Raw genomic sequence first — 20,187 nt, forward strand, 5'->3', positions numbered from 1 at the left:
GTTTCAACTGGACTTTGAAGTAGGACCAAGTCCCTGCATTTCCTGATGGCACATTAGCTCAGGCACAGAACCTGGAAAAAGTCAAGTTGCCCTGACTTAAAAAAAACTGCAGATACAAGGTGATCTCTAAAAGCAGTGCAACTCTTTCCTTCACAGTGGTATCAAATGTAGATCCACAAATTTAGATCCACATATATATATTTTTCATATTTTCAAATACCTGCATTTCAACACCTGGTCTCTTTGTGTGCCTGCAGTTATCAGGGTGCAACTGCACTGTATTTATGCCTCAAGCTTCACCTTTCTGTTTACAACCAAAGATTCGTGCTTGAAGGTGATCAGAAATGTTCCCCCCAAAAGATGCCATAACCACCAGACCTGCAATTTCCTACTGAAACACAAATATCCCAAACAGCTTTATGGTGTTTTACATATATCAGAAACATGGGCAGAACATGGGCAGACAGACATTGGGGAGTTCCTAGAAACCCTTCAGCATGACATTTCTGAGCCATGGTCTCCCTACATCAGCTCCTGGTGCAAAAGCTTGGTGATTCTGCCTGGTGAGGCTGAGGTAGACACGACCCAGCCTCCATTTTCTTCCTTTTCAGTTCCAGACTTGCACAGCTCTGCAAAGATTGCTTGTGGGCTTGCTCTGCTTGTGGTTATCCTGTGTGACTGTCTCCCATTCCCACTTGATCGAGTAGCTCTAAACAAATAAACATGTTCACAGTGACACATGCTAAAAGTCCATCCTTTTGATTAAAGGAAGCAGAGGGTCTAATGTTATCACCAAGTATGGCATGGGAAGCTTCCAGGATAAGCTTCTGGCCTTTCCTCACCTATTCTTTGCATGGAGATTTCTCTGCCCCAATCTGACCGGAACAATTCCTGACTGTGTGTGGCAAGACCCACATAAATTTATCACCAGTCAAGTGGTTGCTAAAGCATCTTTTGATGATACGATGAAGTAGGCAGAGAAGAAGACAAATTTCATCTCAGTAAAATTATTTTTCACCTGGATTTAGGAATGTGCCAGGCTGATATAACCAATAGACAGGACAGTATAGCTGGAAATTAATATATACTGCTGATTGGCACTTTGAGTCTTATGTCCATGTCCCTGGAGCTTTGAAGAAGTATTGGGCAAACCACCTGGAAAAAAAAAAAAAAAAAAAAAAAAGTATATTTCAAAGGAAGCATTAACTGTAAAATTCTGGATCCCTATCTTAACCCAAACTTTGCTAAAATACAGATTTGTGTATTTTGTATTTGGCCTTGGGGCTTCTTCTGATCTACGGTTTAGATACGCACCTAACGAGGGAGCTCGTAGTATAACACCTGACCCAGAATTAGAAGACCTACCAGAGCTGCACATCACTTGGCCATAAAAGGCATTCAGGCAAAAAGTGTAAGTATCCGGTCACAGTGGGCCTCAAATCAATTTATATTCATTCCTTGTGCACGAATGTCAAATGCTTTTAGGAGCTGGACAGTTATTTTATTGTTTACTAGGGTGCCCAGCTTGCTGAATGAAAAATAAGCCTTGGTCTTACAAACACTTAATGAGGGAGGGAAAAAAGACCAGTGTGACACTGCACAGTTAGGGATAGAGTCATGAGGAACAAAGATAACAACCAAACCAGCCAGCAAAAACTAGCCAGAGGGAAGTTATTGGATAAACCTGATAAGAATAAGACCCACATCCTGCAGAGAGCTTTGTACTTACTAACTTAAAGCAAGTAAGTTGCCTTTTTGCTGCCCTTGTTTCTTAGGTCTACTCGCATTCCTAACACCCCAGAAGTACAAAAGCATTGGCAGGTAGAGGTGTAGGACTGAAATAAAACCCACATAGACAACTTGTTGCAGGATCTGATCCCGACAGAGTACTACCATAAGATAAATGAACAGTAAGAAACAAATGTCCATGAAGGAGATCAAGGGTAGAGGCCAAGATATAACAATAGAATTAATACATTTTAGTCATGAAATGGACCAATATACAGATAAGGTAGGGGAAAAATGTATGCTGATGTCTTCTAGATTATTGATAGTAAATATCTATTGCCATACACCGGCAATGATTTTAAGCTGCCATTTTAAATACCTTTGTTTATGGCACTCTATTCTCTTTGTTTCAAAATACTCCAATAAATAAGTAAAAGATAAACAAAATTAAACCTTCCTTTCAACCATATTCATAACATCAAGTCTCTTGCACCTGGATTGCACAGATGTCATGTACAGAGTTGCTGATGATTGAAAGCAAAAGCAACAACAACAAAAAATAGTACCCATGAGTACTGGAAAATACTAAGTTCACAATGTATCTTGTAATCCTCAGCAAAACTGAGAATAAATCAGCAGACAGTAAATGAGTGTCTCATAAATGTCCTATATTTGAACTATTGTATAGTACCTTAGAAAAAGGGGAACTCGCTTTACTAATGACTGCAGGTGTTTTTCTTGAGGATTAAGCCTGGGAGAAATTGGCTGTGTTGTTCCTACAACTCCCCTTGCTGGACGAGCTGTAGAGATGCAGGGTCAAAAAAAAGGTAAAAGAGAGGTGGTTGATTCTTGCTTTCTGTACTGTAAGCAACAAACAAGACAAGTCATTTTCCAGCTTCCAGCTGAAGGAACCCTTTCATCATTTAATAAAGAGAAATGCCTGAAAATATACGCTGCCATAATGCAGAGTTAAAATAGTGTGGTTATATGCCTCAGTCCTTCTGGCAGAAATATGTTGCCTTCTGGCTGCAAGCTTGCTAAATACTAGGAGATGATACTATGGCAAGAAAAAATACTGAAATGAATTGATAATTACATTGATATATACATTCATCAGTACCAGACAAAACATTTAGTTTCACAGTACTCAGATAAGTTTAAAAAACAGCTCAGAAGTCATCATCCATAAAACAACTATTCACATCACAATAATTTTCCAATGATCAGTGGGACCCTGGATGTTGAATTGTTTACCCATTGAGGTCTTTAAATCTAGTTAAATTTAAGTTCATGACCCGCATCCAGGAAGAAACAATGTCTGAGAAGTTTGACTCTCAATTAGCATTGTGATTTCTGCTCTATTTCAGAAATAGTAGACCCATAGGTGTCTTTTACATTTAAAGTGTGCTTAATGAAAAGGTGGTGAAAAGTGCTGAGCTGCCACTCCTGAAGACTGACATATAGCATTTACCCAGAGGAAAAAAAAAAGGCTTCCAAAAATGAGCTTTAGCTTTGCCATAATACATTAAAAAAATTTCAATAAATTAGTTTTTACTTTGGGAAACTGCGTATGAAGCTACTGATGTAGGAATTCTAAAATGCTGCCCTAAGTTCAGGTCTCTTTTTCTATCTTAGTATGTTTGCATAAGGTGTTCAAATACATAAAGACCCTCAGCATGCCTTCTAGTTTGAAGTCCTCACATAAACACTCTTTCTGTGATAGAGTTTGCAACGCTTCTTCCTCCAGTGTAGTAAGGCCATGGGAAATTATCTTCTCTTCCAGAATGCTGCCTAGATGATGAGTTTCTCTGCTGCCAGGGTATCTTTTGGCCTCTATTGCCTTCTTCTTCACATGTCTACAAAATGTAATTTAAAAATCTAATTAAACAGCCTCTCTGCTGTTGTAAAACTGGGCATATTCATCCAACCGAAGACACAGAAGAAAGGCTACATAATGGCAACCACAATATTTTTCTACTGGTTTTGTTGTATTTATTAACTACTCAGCACTTTAATGTTTTGATATATTTCTGAGATTTAAATAGAAAACGCATCTGTAAAACTGTAAGGGGAAATGCATTTGCCAAACTTAATGTTAAAATGTTTCATACCCAGTAAGTCGAGGAAGACTCAAACAAAACAGTAAGTCTTTCGCTCTACTTTAAATAAGACTGAGCTCTATGCATACTTCTGTTAAAAGACCCTAGGGAAAAGGGCCATACCGAAAGACAAGGTGGAAATCAGACAGAAAATAGTCAAAGGAAAAAAGTGTCAAGAGATTCACAGTGCTATGGCTCCCAGCTGTATGTTGCCCTCTCTGAACGTATTCTGCTGACTGAAGAGAACACATGGCCATTCCTGTGCATCCATGCAAAACCATGCAGTGTAGCTTGAACCACCTTCCACAACAGATAAAGCTATGCCACCAGACTTTGTCCTGATGTGGCTGAGGAGTGTTCACTCGTGTGATCCCACAAGGGGTATCTGGTGGAGCAGCGATAATAAATCCTGGGTGAGAGGTGTGATACGGCATTAGCTCTAACTCATTTGTCAAACATAAATCTAAGCCTAGCTTTACTTCTGTGCAGGACGCGGGGTGTGTCCCCACCACATACTGGTTATATAGGGGAGTGGGACAGACGGTAAAGCAGGGGCAAGAAAAAGGAGGCTGTAGACCACTTCCCATTTGCCTTAGGTACTAGAGAACAAACACTGAATTTTGCATCGCGCTTGAGGTCGACGCACACGGAACACCTTAGCAGCCTTCCCTGCAGGGCAGCAATACGGCACACACCACAGCAACCCCCTGGCAGTGGGTCAGGAAATGGCCGCCCTGGCGCAGGCCGGGCCGCCCCGGCCGGTGCCCGGCAGCCGCCGGCAGGTGGCACCGCAGCCACGGCCGCGGCCTGCGGCCTGCGCCAGCTCCAGGGGAGGCCGCAGCGCTCGGATCGCAGCCGAGCTGATGGCAGCGAGAGCCAGGCACGACTGCGAGTCCAGTAGTGAACATTACCAGCAGGAATCACGCCATTAATTAATTCAGTTTCATGCAAAGCTCGGACTTACGAGTTGGCCCCTAACTCTGCCGTTACCATGTGCTATGTCTCCAGTCATATTTTCTGAACAGCGAGATACTGCTTACCAAAACACGTGCTTTTTTACTCTCTGAGATCACAGCTGTCATTCATTCCTTTGATCCAAAGATTTCAAAGAGTTAGGGAAATTTTCTTATTTGACTCCAGGGCTTGGATTTCAACAGGGAGAGATATAAAGACAGAACAAGGAGCATTTGGATACGTAGCATTAATGCAATCAGATAACTGAGCTGTCTGATCAAACATTGCCAAATTGACCGTGTCCTCTGTTGAATTTATATACATATTATGTGTAGGAAATTTAGTGCAATGTTAAAGAATTGTGTTATAAAGTTTATTATTAAAAAATAAATCTGTATTAATCTGGCAAAACTCTGTTTGGGAATAATGTTATTTATTTATTTATATATATATATATTTTCCCTCTGGAATTTCTTTTTATGCTAAGCAATATCAGGTAGTATATTTCCATTTACAGATGCTTCAGTTCAGGTATCAGGCTGTAACTGTGACTCTAGCTCTGCAAAGTAAGCTTGAAGAGTGTGAATACTGCCAGGGAGTACTAGAAACATCAAAAACTCAGCATCACATAGAATGTGATTTTAGCTACCTCTACCTGTTCTCTTGGTTGAAATGAAATTACAACACAACCCATTTCTATAAATCTTTCAGACCAGGAGGCTAACTCCCTACTGACCTCTCCACACATGGGGGGAGCTTTCACATCAGTGGGGGTTATTGCCAAGTATCAGAGCTTCAAACCGCTAAAGGAACACGAGAAAATTTGCCCAAAGTTCTGAATCTGTCATCTGACTGTTCATGCTGTGAACTTTAAAGACAAACTTGAGACACTAAACCTGGAAGGTTTCTCAAGAGCAACGTGATGCCTGTTTAGAAGGTTCAGGCTAATCACTGGAATATCACTGAAATTAACCTCGTTGTAATTATTTCTCATTTTTACTGGTAGACCTCAAGTTACAAGTTGCACTAATTAAGTGGCATGAAACTGCTGGGTGAATATCCTCAGGCCAAAGTAAAATGCTTTTCGTTTGCTATAGCAACATTTATCAATTTTCGTAAATGCCAGTCATCTCAATGAATAAATTAAGAAATGGCTCGATTTCATGTAACAAGGACATGTTTAATTCAGACCTTTAGCTAATACAGTTTTAGCTCAAACTGGGTGAGCTAATGCAGTATTTTGTCTGTCCAGGGCTTGCAATGATCAGTAATATGCTGCTGAAACCAAGGGGAGGTGATCTGAATGGACAAGATAGGGATTTAATAAATTAGAAAAGAAAGATTACAAAATGGAGGTCTTGTTCTATAATTTAGGTATAAACTTATTTAAGATCTTGTTTCAGAAAAAAAAAAAAAATAGTGCCTAGACTTGCATGCTTTTATTTTCCTTTCACTGAGGTTTTATAGAGAAGGGGAAATTCAGAGGCGCATATAAAACTGCTGTTAAGAACAAAACCTTCAAATTAACAATAAATAAGTAAATATCAAACAGATTCATTTCATCATCAAAGTCGAAACTCAGAGACCTGCAGTCCTTCTATTATCATTAATACCATCACTGAGCTTTTTAACAATGGAAAGAATAGAACAGCAACAGTTTTCTATGTATTTTTACAAGTTCATGTTATGATATCCTTCACTAGTGTAATGGAACGAGCTCTTCACCAAGAATTTGGTAGAGGCAAAGTTTTGGAAAAAGGAGATGGATGGTAACTGTGCACTATGCTCAATCTTTTATTTTCTTTCTCTTTGTTTAGTATTTTCCTTCTAGTTTCCTTGTGGTACTTTGAATAAAACCATTTTTTTTCCCATCAAAATTCTGATTTTAATAGCCTCTATGGGAACACGTAATGTTCAAGAGTGGTTACTCAGTTGTGACATGCTCATGCACACAGTGTTCTTTTGCTTGAACCAGATCAGTGTACAGATGCAGAATCAGTGAAATTTTACATGAAGCCAAAACAATGTAGTTGTTTTGATTTAGGACAGATAAGCACACTGCTATTTCTGTTCAGGAAAGTTTTGTTCAGAGAGCTAATATGATCACAGTGGTATGCAATGGGATTCAGCAGCCCTAGCTAATAATGCTAATGAATTAACTGCTCAGAAAATGCAGCCTTATCACCAACATCAACTGAGTAATACAAAAAAGCAAATATAACATGAAGTGCAAGGTTCTATACACAGGCCAGTCCATAATAAGAACAGCAAGAGACCAACAGTGTAAAAATTTTTATGCTAAAATCACAGGCAAGAAAATTGTCTTCTTCACTGCATGTTGGCCAACCTGATACTGCAGTGATGACTTTGGCCTGCATAGAACCAACTGAAACCTGAAAATCTGAAATCAGCAGCTTGTAAATAAGCTCAGTTTTCTGAGCTTATCTCTATGTCTTCGTACTTCAACAGTGTGGTCACTTACATGTTTGTGGCACATATACTATTCCTTGCCTACAAGGCTACTATTAGATGCATGAAAGCAGTTGGAAGGTTGTGTCTTCTACACCTGCCTTATTTTGCAGAGTACTTAAACATTGCAGGATAGAGCCTAAGGAAGTGCCAGACTTTCTGTCAGGCCTCTGCTGTGGTCTGTTCCTTGAAATAAACTAGTTTTACAGTGAGGAATATGAAGAGAGGAAAGGATAGGCACTGTGAAGACAGGCTCCAACCCTTAGCAGCATCTATCCTAGACAACAAGAAGCCAAGTGTGAAAGTCATTGGGGTATGCAGGTTACCTGTTTCTCTGGCAGTATGTCTAAAAAGAGACACTAATCTGAGCTATGTCAGAAGGCACCCAGTGACAAGTTTCATATAATTTCAGGTTATATCCTGAACAACACTGAACTCCAGCAAAAGGCCAGAGCACAAACTGTGATCCCCAAACCCTGCGCTTCCTCTTCCCAACTTTGATGAACACTCTTATGCTGCCTCTGCTTGTTGAGTGAATTATTTTCTTTCCATCTCTGGTTGGGAGAACTATTTAATTTTTGTTCACTCAGGAACATGAAAATGCAGCTGTGACTTGTCAGGACAAAGAATGTGCATTTTCATTATCTCTGTTTGCTAGGTGTTGGTGAAAGTACTTATCAGAACGCAATAGACATATTAAAAAACTTGTCGATTCATGTTATGAATGGAGTATTTTGTTGTTATTGCTCGAAAACTGTGACAAATAATTTATAAGGGAAAAATCCCATGCAAGAGCACTTCAAGTGAGCTGCAAATGGTAAAAAGCAACAAGCAGTAGCACAGTGTGTTTCTTATTCCAATGACTGCATAATAGATCAAGCAACCTCATTCCCAGCCAAAGATTTGATAATGCATATGCACTGCCACAATAGCTGCATTGAAATTGTATTGCTCAAGAAACAGTTTTCACAAATCTGTTTCATATAAAATACATTTGAGAGGTAACTGAATGATCTTGTGAATAGGGCTGAGTTAAGTTAATTCTGAGACTTAAAATGGCTGGCATTATTCCAAGGAGAGTTGGACTCATGGCCTTCTCTAAAATATTGTTATCTGCAGAGCAGTGCCAGAGATTTCTGAAACAGGGCTCAGCTTCCTCACCAGAGAAAAATATGTACAGGCACCACGATGAACACTCTTAATCAGGAAGATAGTCTATAACAAAGATGCCCTGTATCTTAAGTGGCAAAGTCAGCATGTTGACATTCAACTGAGACTTAGCTCTTCAAAGAATAATTTCCAGTAGGCAAAGAAAGCAAGAAAATCATGACAAAGATGCCCATTTTCTGCCTTAGTTGATAGTTGAGAGCCTGATCCCGTGAAGTCTACTGGATTGCAAGAGGGTTTCTTACAATAATGTGCCAAACTAGTTGAGGGTTTAAGCCCAGAAAATATGAATCTCCATGGTTTTAAGCTTCACAGATTTGTTTTATAACACTTCCTAATATATGACAAACTTTTAAAAGACACATGAAAATAGCCTTGGCTGAAATATGTGAAAAGTATGTTGCTGGATGGTAGTGAGTCACAGGGAAGATCACTGGAAAGCACATCTGCTAAATCGTCCCAACATCAGGCATGGGTGCCCTGGACAAACAGACAAAGTTGTTTGATCTGGCAGACAGGTCCTCCTAGTATTCTACGTAAAAGGCTGGAGCCTCAGCTGAAGATGGAAGGAATTTGAAAAATTATTTGGGACAAATGCCACAACGCACTAAGGATCTCAAAGCTGACATAATTGGTGGACATTAACTGGGCAGAAGCAGGAGGCAAGAGTCTTGATCCTGTATCACTGAATTTGGTAGGAATGTTTAAATTCAGCTCAATGGATGCAGGTTGTGAGAGGGAAAGCTGCCAGGACCCCACTAGCTGAAATCTGTTCTGACTTCTATTAGTACCGCTGTGGGGTACTAGAGAAGAACAAAGGGGTCCACTTCTGTACATCTGCTCTGTTTGTTCTAGACACTTGAGGATTGTCTCTGAACCTGAATTATAGGAGAAAGGAGCACAACAGACAAAGTGTTGTGCACCACATTAAACACATTCCACAAAAATTTTACTAACAAGGCAGGTTATAATTTTATTTGCAATTGTAGTAACACGAACAAATCTTTTGAGCTTCAGTTCTTCATGCATTTATAGCTTCAGGGCCTTCCATTCTGTATAGATGTGCTTGCCATTGTACAAGAAGAAAATTAAATGAGTTGTTTATGTCACTAAAACCTGAACATGTTGTCCCTGACAGGTGAATGAATGTTCTCTCTTACACCTTGCCAAACCACACGACCGCTCCTTTTTGGTGTCAAATTATCTGACTGTGCTTTACTTCTCTTTACTGGATCTCCTTTATGTTCCTGGCTGGCATCTTTGCAATTTTATTAGCATATACATAAATCAATATTGTCTTGCACAAATGGTTTCTATGGAATGTATGCAATGCTTTTGTTTTTCATGATAAACTATGAATGTTGGCAATTGATGTGACACAGATTATATCTGTATTTTTGAGCTGTAATTAGATTACGGGAAGAAATATTTCACAGCTTGGAAGAGACCTCAAGATCATTGAGTCCAACCTCTGACCTAACACTAACAAGTCCTCCACTAAACCATATCGCTAAGTTCAACATCTAAACGTCTTTTAAAGACCTCCAGGGATGGTGACTCCACCACTTCCCTGGGCAGCCCATTCCAATGCCTCACAACCCTCTCAGTAAAGAAGTTCTTCCTAATACCCAACCTAAAACACCCCTGGCGCAACTTTAGCCCGTTCCCCCTCGTCCTGTCACCAGGCACGTGGGAGAACAGACCAACCCCCACCTCTCTACAGCTTCTTTTAATGTACTTATAAAGAGCAATAAAGTCACCCCTGAGCCTTCTCTTCTCCAGGCTGAACAAGCCCAGCTCCCTCAGCCGCTCCTCACAGGACTTGTTCTCCAGACCCCTCACCAGTTTTGTTGCCCTTCTCTGGACTCTTTTGAGCACCTCAATGTCCTTCTTGTAGTGAGGGGCCCAAAACTGAACACAGTACTTGAGGTGCGGCCTCACCAGAGCCGAGTACAGGGGGACAATCACCTCCCTAGCCCTGCTGGCCACACTACTTCTTATGCAAGCCAGGATGCCGTTGGCCTTCTTGGCCACCTGAGCACACTGCTGGCTCATATTCAGCCGACTATCAACCATCACTCCCAGGTCCTTCTCCGCCTGGCAGCTTTCCAACCACTCATCTCCCAGCCTGTAGCTCTGCTTGGGGTTATTGCGCCCCAGGTGCAGGACCCGGCACTTGGCCTTGTTGAACTTCATGCAGTTGACCTCAGCCCATCGGTGCAGCCTATCCAGATCCTCCTGCAGAGCTTTCCTACCCTAGAGCAGATCGACACACGCACCTAACTTGGTGTCATCTGCGAACTTACTGAGGGTGCACTCGATGCCCTCGTCCAGATCATCGATGAAGATATTAAAGAGGCCCAGCCCCAGTACCGAGCCCTGGGGAACGCCACTAGTGACCCGCAGTATGAGTACTGCGTGATGACACTCAAGATAATCTACTCCCTGGCACTGAGGTCAAACTGACAGGCCTATAGTTTCCTGGGTCTGCCCTCCGGCCCTTCTTGTAGATGGGCATCATGTTTGCTAGCCGCCAGTCGACATTGCCTTCTCTCCCAGCCTTGCCATTGTTCCCCCTGGCACAGCTCTAACAAGCCTTGTTTCAGCCCTGTTCCCCTTCTCACCTAGGTTAAAGCCCTCTCAATGAGTCCCAACAGCTCTTGGCCTAGGATCCGTTTTTCCCTTAGAGATAGGGACCTGTCTGTGGCCATCGGGCCAGGTGCCAAGTAAAGCGCCCAATGGTCAAAAAAAACAAAACTTCTGTGTTGGCACCAGCCTCTGAGCCATGTGTTTATCAGGTGGGCTTTCCGTGTCCTCCCTGTACCCCTCCCTGCCACCGTAGGGATGGACGAAAACACCACCTGTACTCCTGCTCCATCCACTAACCGTTCCAGTCCCCTCAAGTCCCATTTGATGGTCTTCAGGCTTCTCTCTTCAATGTCATCACTGGACTATTAAAAGAGGATAATGGTCAGAGGGATGGACCAGGTTGGGAAGCTTTCTGGCAATGTCCCTGACCCTGGCCCCAGGGAGGCAGCAGACTTCCCTACGGGTAGGGTCAGGCCAACAAATAGGTTTCTCCGTTCCCCTGAGAAGGGAGTCGCCCACAACAATCACCCTTCTTTCTGTCCTGGTGGAGGCAGTCCTGAGGCATGGAGTCGACTTCCTCGCCCTAGCCATCCTCCTGGGTAGACTTTCTACCTCTTCCTCAGCTACCGGTCTCTCAAGCTCCAGGGCCTCAAACCTGTTGTGTAAGGGCACCTGGGAAGGTGGGGCCAGTGGGGGGGGGCATCACCTGCGATGTCGAGCAGGGACCTGTTTCCATTCCTCCTCAACTCCTAGGTCCCCTGCCTCTGCCCGACAGCAACAGGGCAGGGGGTCCACCCCCATCTGGGGTGTCTCACCCCAGCACCTGTCCTTCAGGCCGCGCAGGGAGTTGCTCCACAAGTCTATCTCCCGCTCACACTCCCTGATATCCCTCAACCTCTCGACCTCCTCCTTGAGTTCTGCCACAAGGCAGACCAGGTCATCCACCTGCTCGCACCTCACGCACACAGTCTCTTTGCCCCCTGCAGGTGATAGCAGCAGGCTCAGGCACTCCCTGCACCCGGAGACCTGAACTGCCGCAGTTTTGAGCGGGCAGTCGGTCTGGGTGTGTACAGACTTCCTGGAGAGCGCACTGTGCCTGGTGTACACCATTGCAGCTGAGCTAGCGGTAGACCACCGTTAGAGGAGGTGTTCGTATGGGCAGGGGGGAATGCTCTGCCCTGTCTGCTCGCCCTGCCTGCGCGAACTGCCGCGCCACTCCCTTCTGATGTGCCACGCACTGTTTGCCCGTCCTGTTCGCCATGTTCCTGGTCGTGGCGAATGCCTACTCCTCGTTCTCGCCTCCTTCACCTCCCTCACGAGGGCTGCCAGGTCCTGGCGGCTCCCTCGAGTGGGCTCGGTGCCGGAAAAATTAGCCCTGTTCGATGCCCTGCTCCACTGCAGAACACGTCTGCCTCGGAGCCGATCGCCTCATCTGTACTGGTTATTGTTCTTCTGTTCTTTACTTCAAGGAATATTATTGTAAATGTAGCTACATTTATTTTAAGCACAACTCAAAAGGTTTTTTTCTTTGTTTGTTTTGTTTTTGTTTTTTTGAAGGATAAGCCAAAGTTCAGATTTGTTACATGAAATTATGATGAGAATTGTCCACTTATGCCAACAGGAGTTCTTGCCTGTGATGGAAATGTTTCTTAAAAGTATCTATGAGTAGAAAATCACTGTTGAATCCTAACATTAGCAGCAACGATTGCCATATTAGTTAAAGGTCATAACCATCAGAAACAAGGAACATAACCTTACATTTTTCTTGGTAAATAACACTTACCTAACTTATAGACCAATGAAATTAAAGAAGATTGTTTTATGAATACTCTGACTACAGTGTTTCTACCAAAAATCTTAATCATAGCCTTTGAAGACTTGGAAAGCTAAGGTCACTAGTGCCAGAATACATTAATCACTACTGCAATTACGGCCATTTTACCATGTTTCTTTCTGACTGGAAGCTGTGCTATTCTTCTCTGCTCCTTTTTCGATGGCCTCTGGATAGCAACTTTGGCTCTATTTCTCTCTTACTCCTGTTGCCCTGAAGCAGTTCACGTTCCTCTTGTCCAAGCACTCCTTTTCTAAGCCTCTACACATCTTATTAACAGCAACTATTCTGGTGTTTCACGTTCAGATTTCTTTCTGAGACCTCAAAATCAGCTTTCCCTTGTCCTTCATGCTTCAAATTTCTAAAATAATGTTTTATTAATACTACTGTTTAGTAGCAGGATATTCGTAAATCTTAAGCCTTTTCATTGTTCTTACTGATTTACGGCCAAGGTCCTCCAAGCTGTAAAAGAAATGGTTGGAAGAGTGAATGGGGAAAATTATGATGTTCTGGATCAAACTAAACTTTTTTATTAATATCATAAAACATAATCCAAGATTCTTGTAATCATTATAACAACAACAACAACAACAACAACAACAAAAAGTAAATGAAAGCACAGTTGTTGAGTAAAGAACATACATGTATCTGGGCAACCATTTCAGTGAGCAGTTGATCATTCTGAAGCTGGTAGCAATTTTTGGACTCATTTGGCCATTAGCTTAAAAAAAAAAATCCAGACAAACTGAATGTCAAAAATTGTTTTGACATTTTAAAAATGAACCTCTAAGATATTTTGGCTGGATTTGCAAGTAGGCTAGAAAAGCAAGGGAGGAAGATTTGTTTTATCACCTTTCTTTTCTCAGTCCTATATTCTCAGCTTAGTTTGGAGGCCAGGAATTAGTTTTTGTATGGTTGAATGGTATTTAAGGTTGAAGTTATTATACTATATTCAGATTAACTTCTAACTCTAATGAAATACTGACTCTCTGCTCCAGTGCTTAAATCTTCCACCTCTGAGGCAGGAGACCTGACCCTAATCAAAATACCAAAGAATATTTCAGAAATTTATAGAAAGTGTAATGCATCAACATGAAGGAATGGCATACAAGAAAAAATGGAATTTAAAGTAGTTCTCATATGTCTTTTCCCACAGTATCTCCTTGAACGCTTTAAATTTAAGACACAGTTCTTGTTAAATGCTTTAAAAGCAAAACAAAGACATCTTTGAGCCACCAAAACATTACAGTGACTCTCAGTTTTGAACCATCATATTTCTGAAAAATTCTGCAACAAAACTTGCTTTCAAATTCAGATCTATTAAACCACGGTTAACTCACACAGAAATTAACAAGAGAAAAAACCCTTGATGTCTTTGTTCTGTTACTAACTTTCTGTTGCTATATAAATAGATCTATTTACAGATAAATTTTGCAACCTGTGTTGGGTCAGATAAAAATGGTATCGTTCCTCATAGGTTTAATCTAGTATGTCTGACAGAGCTACCACAACAGAGCAACAACACAAAGGGTCAAGAACATGATGCTAAATGCAGACGTCTATATTACACATGGCGCTCTGGTAGCTAACATTAACAATGTCTTATTTACTTCAAGTAAATTATATATTGATCACTCATTATGAACAAGTTCACAGCCTATTAAATGCAAGTTCTTGTGAGTGAAAAGTCATGAAAAATCTCTTCTAGCAGGTGACAGACTTGGATGATAGGAAAGTCACATGAACAGGTATCTTAGGTTTTGATACGTTCGTTGTCTGCACCTGCCATTTCATTTGAAAAATCAAATGTTTGGGGTTTCTTGATTTCTTTGGGAAATTCAACATTTCACAAATCGGCAACGACAAGAAGTCTGTGGGCATTAGCCTTATTGGCAGATTTTGGTCTTTTTGCCTTTCTATATTTTACCATATTTGGACTGTAATTTCAAAACAATGGGGATAAAAATGTCCCTGCATGGAAGAATGATTGATGAGAAGATAGGAATGGAAGCTGTAATGGGAAGTCACCAGTGGAATTCTCCAGTAATTCACATTGGCATTTTCTTTTGTGTTCAGCAACTACCTGGAAAGGGAGAGAAGCAATGAGATAAAATAGTTTGCTTATATATGAAGACATTCAGAGTAGTGAGGATGAGGGAAGGTGTTAGAAATGAGGTCAGAAAGACCTTGTAAGACTGAGTGACCAGTCAATAAAATGGCAGATAAAATCAGTGCAGGTAAATGATGCACACAGGAAAAAGAGTCCTTGTTTCAAACACAGGCAGATTGACTCTGAGCTGGCATGTGCCACTCAGGAGCAAGGCCTTGTTCCCCATTATTGACAGTTTCCATAAAAGTATCCATTCAATGCATAGCATTCAATAAATAAATAAATAAATAAATAAATAAATAAATAAATAAATGAAAAAGCAGGAAGGAGTAAAAAACTAAAACTTCCATGCCACTGGTTCCATGGTTTCCCAACATCGTTAAAACTATGTTTCTAATTCCCCCCATCTCCAAAAGTATACAATATGGGAGGGACACAATAAAACGAGCACATGTATATAATAGGACTTTCTATCCTGGAAAAAATAAGTCTTAGTGGAGATGCAAGGTCTCCAAAATCACCACAGGCATAGGCATAGTGTTTAGAGACTAATAACCTAACAGACTAAATTGTCTATTGCGATAGAAAGGAATGTGAGGAACCTACATCAGACGGAAGAGGCTCAAAGCAAATAAATTGCTCTTCAGACAATATGAAGAATCTTTGCTGTAGATGCTGGTGTATGTTAAAAGTTTCCATGGGTTTAAGCAGAGTTTGGAATAATTCTTGGAATAGAAGTCCAATGAGAAGTATGTCACATAAAATACCACGGGTGGCTCAAAGAGTCCTGAGCTGCAAATGGCTTGAATAGCAGGAAGGTACCTAGGGGAGGTATTATGTGCTTGTCCTATTTTTATTCTGTTCTCTAGACAACTGCTTTTTGCTGCTGTTGGGTACAGAACAGCGGAGCAGATGAACCTTTGGTCTGATCCTGGGCAGCTATTCTTCTGATTTTAGCATTGTTGCCCCATTTTTGACCTGTGCGGTAAAGATGAAGTTTGGAGTCTCCTGTGTATATTTTCTGCAGTTTTGTTATGAGCTGAAATTGATGATGGAGAGATTTTTTAATGCAATTTTGCCTACTCATAGGTATGTATAAAATCTTGTTTCCCCACCTAGTTCTCTTGTTCAGAGCACCAAGATTCTTAAAACCAAAGCCCCCGCAGGATCAGTTTGGGAAGGATGGCATCCCATGGGAGTGACTCCACAGCACAGAGGACAAGAGTGACCAAGAAGGAGCAGTGAATGAAGTGCCATAGACTGACCACAGCCCCCATGCCCCTGTGCCGCTTGGGGGGAGGAGGTGGAAGAGGGTGGATGGCATTTTGGGGTTCTTTCCTTTGTTTCTCGCTTCTCTAGCTTGTTAGGAATAGGCAATAAATGTGACTGTCTCCCTACTCTGTTTTGCCTGTCACGATCATTGTTGAGCAATCTCCCCGTCCTTATCTCAACCCTCAAGCCCTTTGCATCCTCTTTTCTCCCTGTTCCACTTTGAGGAGGGGGAGTGAGAGAGCGGTTGTGGTGGAGCTCAGCTGCCCACCCGAGTAAAACCATCCCAGAAGCACATGTTGAGAACTGCTTTTGAGAGCAGTTTTCCAAAGATGCCCAAGATGAGTTCCTGGAATGTGCAAAGGGTGCAAAGGGTGCTTTAGTGAAACCTGGGGGAAAAAGTTAAGATCCAGGTTACAGTAGTATACGTTCTCTGCGCTTCTCATGAAATGTACACGTTGGGAACAGAAGTGGCAAGCAGTTTCTTTTTAAGGGAAGTTAAGGAAGTTAAGTTTCTTTTTAAGGGAAGAAACCAATTTGGAGGGGCGACGTTTGCTTTCTCCCGTTTGTCAGCAGCCTCTCCTGATCGTGGTGACGTTTGATGGATAATCCTGGGAGGCCTCACGGTTAGGTCCACCAACTCCTTCAGAATCCATTTGTGCATCCTGCCAGGCTTTTCCCCACAGGCCCCAACGTGCCCCCCGGGCCCTACAAAAAAGACCCTTTGTCCGCAGAGGGGAGGCCACGTTGAGTTGGATTTCCCCAAGGACACAGCGAGCGGTGAGACCACGTACATGTACAGAGTTTTATTGCCAAAGCGTGCCACAGTCACAGAGGGCCTTGTCTGCCTTCTCCGTACTCGGGTGTCCTCAGTGCTGCTCAGGCCCCGGAAAGCTGCAACAAGACAGACAGAGCTGTGAGCAGCCAGCCCAGGCAGCTGTGCCCCCTGCCACCCTGGAGCTGCTCCCCCCTGGCTGGCCGGCCCCTGGTGCTGGGCATTTGCCGGGCTGCTTCTGGGCTCTGACCTCTGCCCAGCCCCACGGATCCGGAGCTCAGCCCCATGTGAAGCAACCTGCTCTCTGACGGAGCCTCATTTCCTTCTCCTTGCCAGGATGGCAGCTAAAGTACAGAGCAAAGAGGCAACCATCAGAGCACCGCTCCACAGCCCTGGCTTCCAGCCCTGCCCCCCAGCTGGGACACATGCTTGGGGAGCCACTGTGCAAGGCTCTCCAGATCACTCCTTGATGGTTGCTCAAGCTTTTGAAGGAACTTGGAGGCAGGTTGCAAGGCAAAGCCCTGCATCCCTGTCTACCCCATCTTCAGCCCATGGGACACAGCACGGTGTCTGCCCTGTTCTGCAAAGGCAGGGCCCGGAGGAAAGAGGAAAGAGAAAGCAGAGGCCCCTACAGCTCTCTGGTCAGGAAAGGGAGTGGTAAGTTCCAGTGCGGGCTCTCACCAAGGGTTTCGAAGGTCGATGGGTGCAGCCTCTGCCCGTTCTCTAGGCAGCCTCTCCTGGCTACGGTATGGAGCCTCTCCAACATGGTGGGGGCGTTTCTGGCCTAGGGCAAGACAGGAAGGCACAAGTTCACGGGGGTCCAAAAAGATGCCTTCTGTTGCCCCTCAGCCAGCTGGGGCAGGGGGAAGGGGAGAGGCAGTGGGTGGCCAGGAGGGATGGCCATGTCCCAGTCCCGGCCAGCCCCACGTGCATCACCGCACACTCCCCTGAGGGAGCCAGGGCAGGGCAGCAGGGCCCTGACGTCTCGCTGGAGCACAACTTACTTACCAGGTAACTGCAGAGCGCATCCTGCAGCTCTCGTGCACCCAGCCTCTTGGAGAGAGAGATGATCTCTTGTGGCTGCCTCAGCCCCATAAATGGAACACAGAGACTGAAGGTGATCTTGCACATCTGAAAAAGAGAGTTGTGCTGTCATTCCTCCTCCAGCAGCATCTGGGACCTGCCCAGGGAGCTCAGGCAGCCATGTGCTGCTGAGCTCCACCTGGTGGGGTCTGCCCGAGGGGCACTCGCTGGCACTGGCGGCAGCAGAGGGGACCTGCTGCATCCCTTAGGCTGGCACCCGACCCAGTCCTGATGCCTGGCGGCCGAATCCGTGGGCTTGCTCCCCACTGCCCGCTCCCAGGGGAGCACCAGCTCCGGGAGGCAAAGGCAGGCACAAAGGCACGTGGCCAGCAAAAGGGCCCAGAGGCCTGAGATGGTCCTGCCAGCGATGCTGGCAAGACTGCCCTGGGCAGCACAGCGGAAGGCTCGCTGGAACACTTTTAGGGGGGATCTGCAGAGATGCCTGGCAGCCGCTGAGCAGGCAGGAGTGGCAGAACGCCTCGGCCATGGCCACGCAGCTTTCTGGGGCTTTGGGAGCAAGCTCCAAGGGCACTTACGCTGGCAACTGCAAAGTCGGGATCCCGGAGGTGCAGGAAAAGGCTGACCCATGTTTCCGCCACTTCTCCGGCAAAGAACGACCGCTTGCTCGAGGCTGAGGAGGCCAGGACTGAATAGAGGCGCAAGGCCGAGTAGCGAAGGCACTCTTCTTCCTGCAACCAGAAAGCCGTTTGTCAGCTGGGTAACGAGGCCGAAGCAGACACTCAGCCAGCAGAGGCCGTCCAGGCGGCGCGTGCAGGCCCCTGCCCACCCCACGCTTCTCAGAGCAGCGGCAGGAAGAGCTGGGTTCACTCACAGACTCGAAGAACATCTTGGTGGACCTGGCGATGTCTTCAAAGGCCGATCCCAAGTTCACTGCCTGCAGCACCCTCACGAGCTCAGCTAGCGCCAGCATGCTTTCTGCAACCACCTCGGGACAGGCAGTGTCCGCCAGGCTTTGTTGCAGCACCTGGACAACTTGTCTCCTGTGCTTCCGCACCTGCAAAGCCACAGACATGCACAGACTTAGGGCTCTCCCTGCCTCCAAGGGCTGCTCTTTCTTTCCGTGGCTGACAGCTCTGTTCCAAAGCACTGTTCCTCTGACATTTGGCACCCAATTTTCCCTCGGCAGCCCTGCTGGCATCAGGGAAAGGAGCGCGGCCTTAGGAAGGAGCCCTGCTTTTGCCTTTGCCGCTCTGTCCAGGCCCTTGAAGCAGCTCTCCCCCGGGGTCTTGCTAGGGAGGGGAATATCCCTGCAGTCAGAGCGCAGGGAAATCCGTCTCACCTCCACGGGTGTGCTGCCGGCTGCGTTGCCCAGAGCTCTCGCTGCCAGCTGCCTTATGGTGCTGCTTCGGTGGTGTGCTTTCTCAGCCAAGACATGCAGAGTCTCCAGGACGTTCCTCTTCTCAAGAGGCGGCTCCTTCATCAGCTGCAACAGAGCAACACAGCCACGAGAGTCAGGACACAACCTCAGCCCAGGCACAGCACACAAGCAGGCTTCGGACAAAGGAGCTTTCGAACAATGGAGTCTCGATGGGGACGCTTTCTTCTCATCTCTCCCCACAGCAAGAGGCAGCCCAAGCAGCAATCTCTTTCAGAAAAGCCCTCGGGAACCCCCCTGCCCTCCTACTGCCTCACCTCAGCAAAGAACGCCATGGCCGTCAGCTGCAGGTTTGCTGATGGGCAGCGCAGCCACTGGGAGAAGATCTCAATCAGCTCCCGGGAGATGAGCTGGGCACGGACCAGGACACTGCACAAAGAGCACAAGGGGCAACGCCCGGTCAAGTGGGAAGGCTGCAGGCTGCCACCGCGGACTTCCCCTCCTCCAGCACAGGCGCTGCTCTGCCCTGCACAGAGCTCCCCGAGCACGCAGGAAAGGGCCCCGGCAGCCGTTCCCCTGGGCGCAGCCACCGAGAGGAAGGCGAGATGCTGCCCTGGGGCTCTCACCTTGTCAGGAGGCACATGCCCTCGGCATAAGTGCGGGGGCTCTCCAGCAGCGCTGACATTTTCTGCCTCCAGAACGGCGTCAGCCAGTTCTTCTCAGCGCATTTGCTCAGCACTGACATGAGAGTCTCGCAAAAAGGCCTGGGGAAAGAGC

General features: G+C 44.9%; 1 protein-coding gene across 1 annotated transcript; it reads right to left on the reverse strand.

Moving 5' to 3' along the window:
- Positions 1 to 4,545: 4,545 nt before the first annotated feature.
- On the reverse strand, positions 4,546 to 20,181 carry LOC311436769 (uncharacterized protein; the record flags this gene model as incomplete). The annotated part of the gene is made up of 9 exons (XM_084519232.1): positions 20,037 to 20,181; positions 19,728 to 19,839; positions 18,907 to 19,518; positions 18,611 to 18,763; positions 18,000 to 18,122; positions 17,673 to 17,775; positions 16,767 to 17,110; positions 16,488 to 16,565; positions 4,546 to 4,713 (listed from the first exon to the last, which is right to left on the reverse strand). Exons 1-9 carry the CDS (start codon positions 20,153 to 20,155, stop codon positions 4,546 to 4,548), a joined length of 1,812 nt encoding a protein of 603 aa, XP_084375358.1. The 5' UTR covers positions 20,156 to 20,181.
- Positions 20,182 to 20,187: the final 6 nt, after the last annotated feature.

Source organism: Aythya ferina (genome assembly GCF_964211825.1).
Source record: "Aythya ferina genome assembly, chromosome: 4".
Taxonomy (NCBI): Eukaryota; Metazoa; Chordata; class Aves; order Anseriformes; family Anatidae; genus Aythya; species Aythya ferina.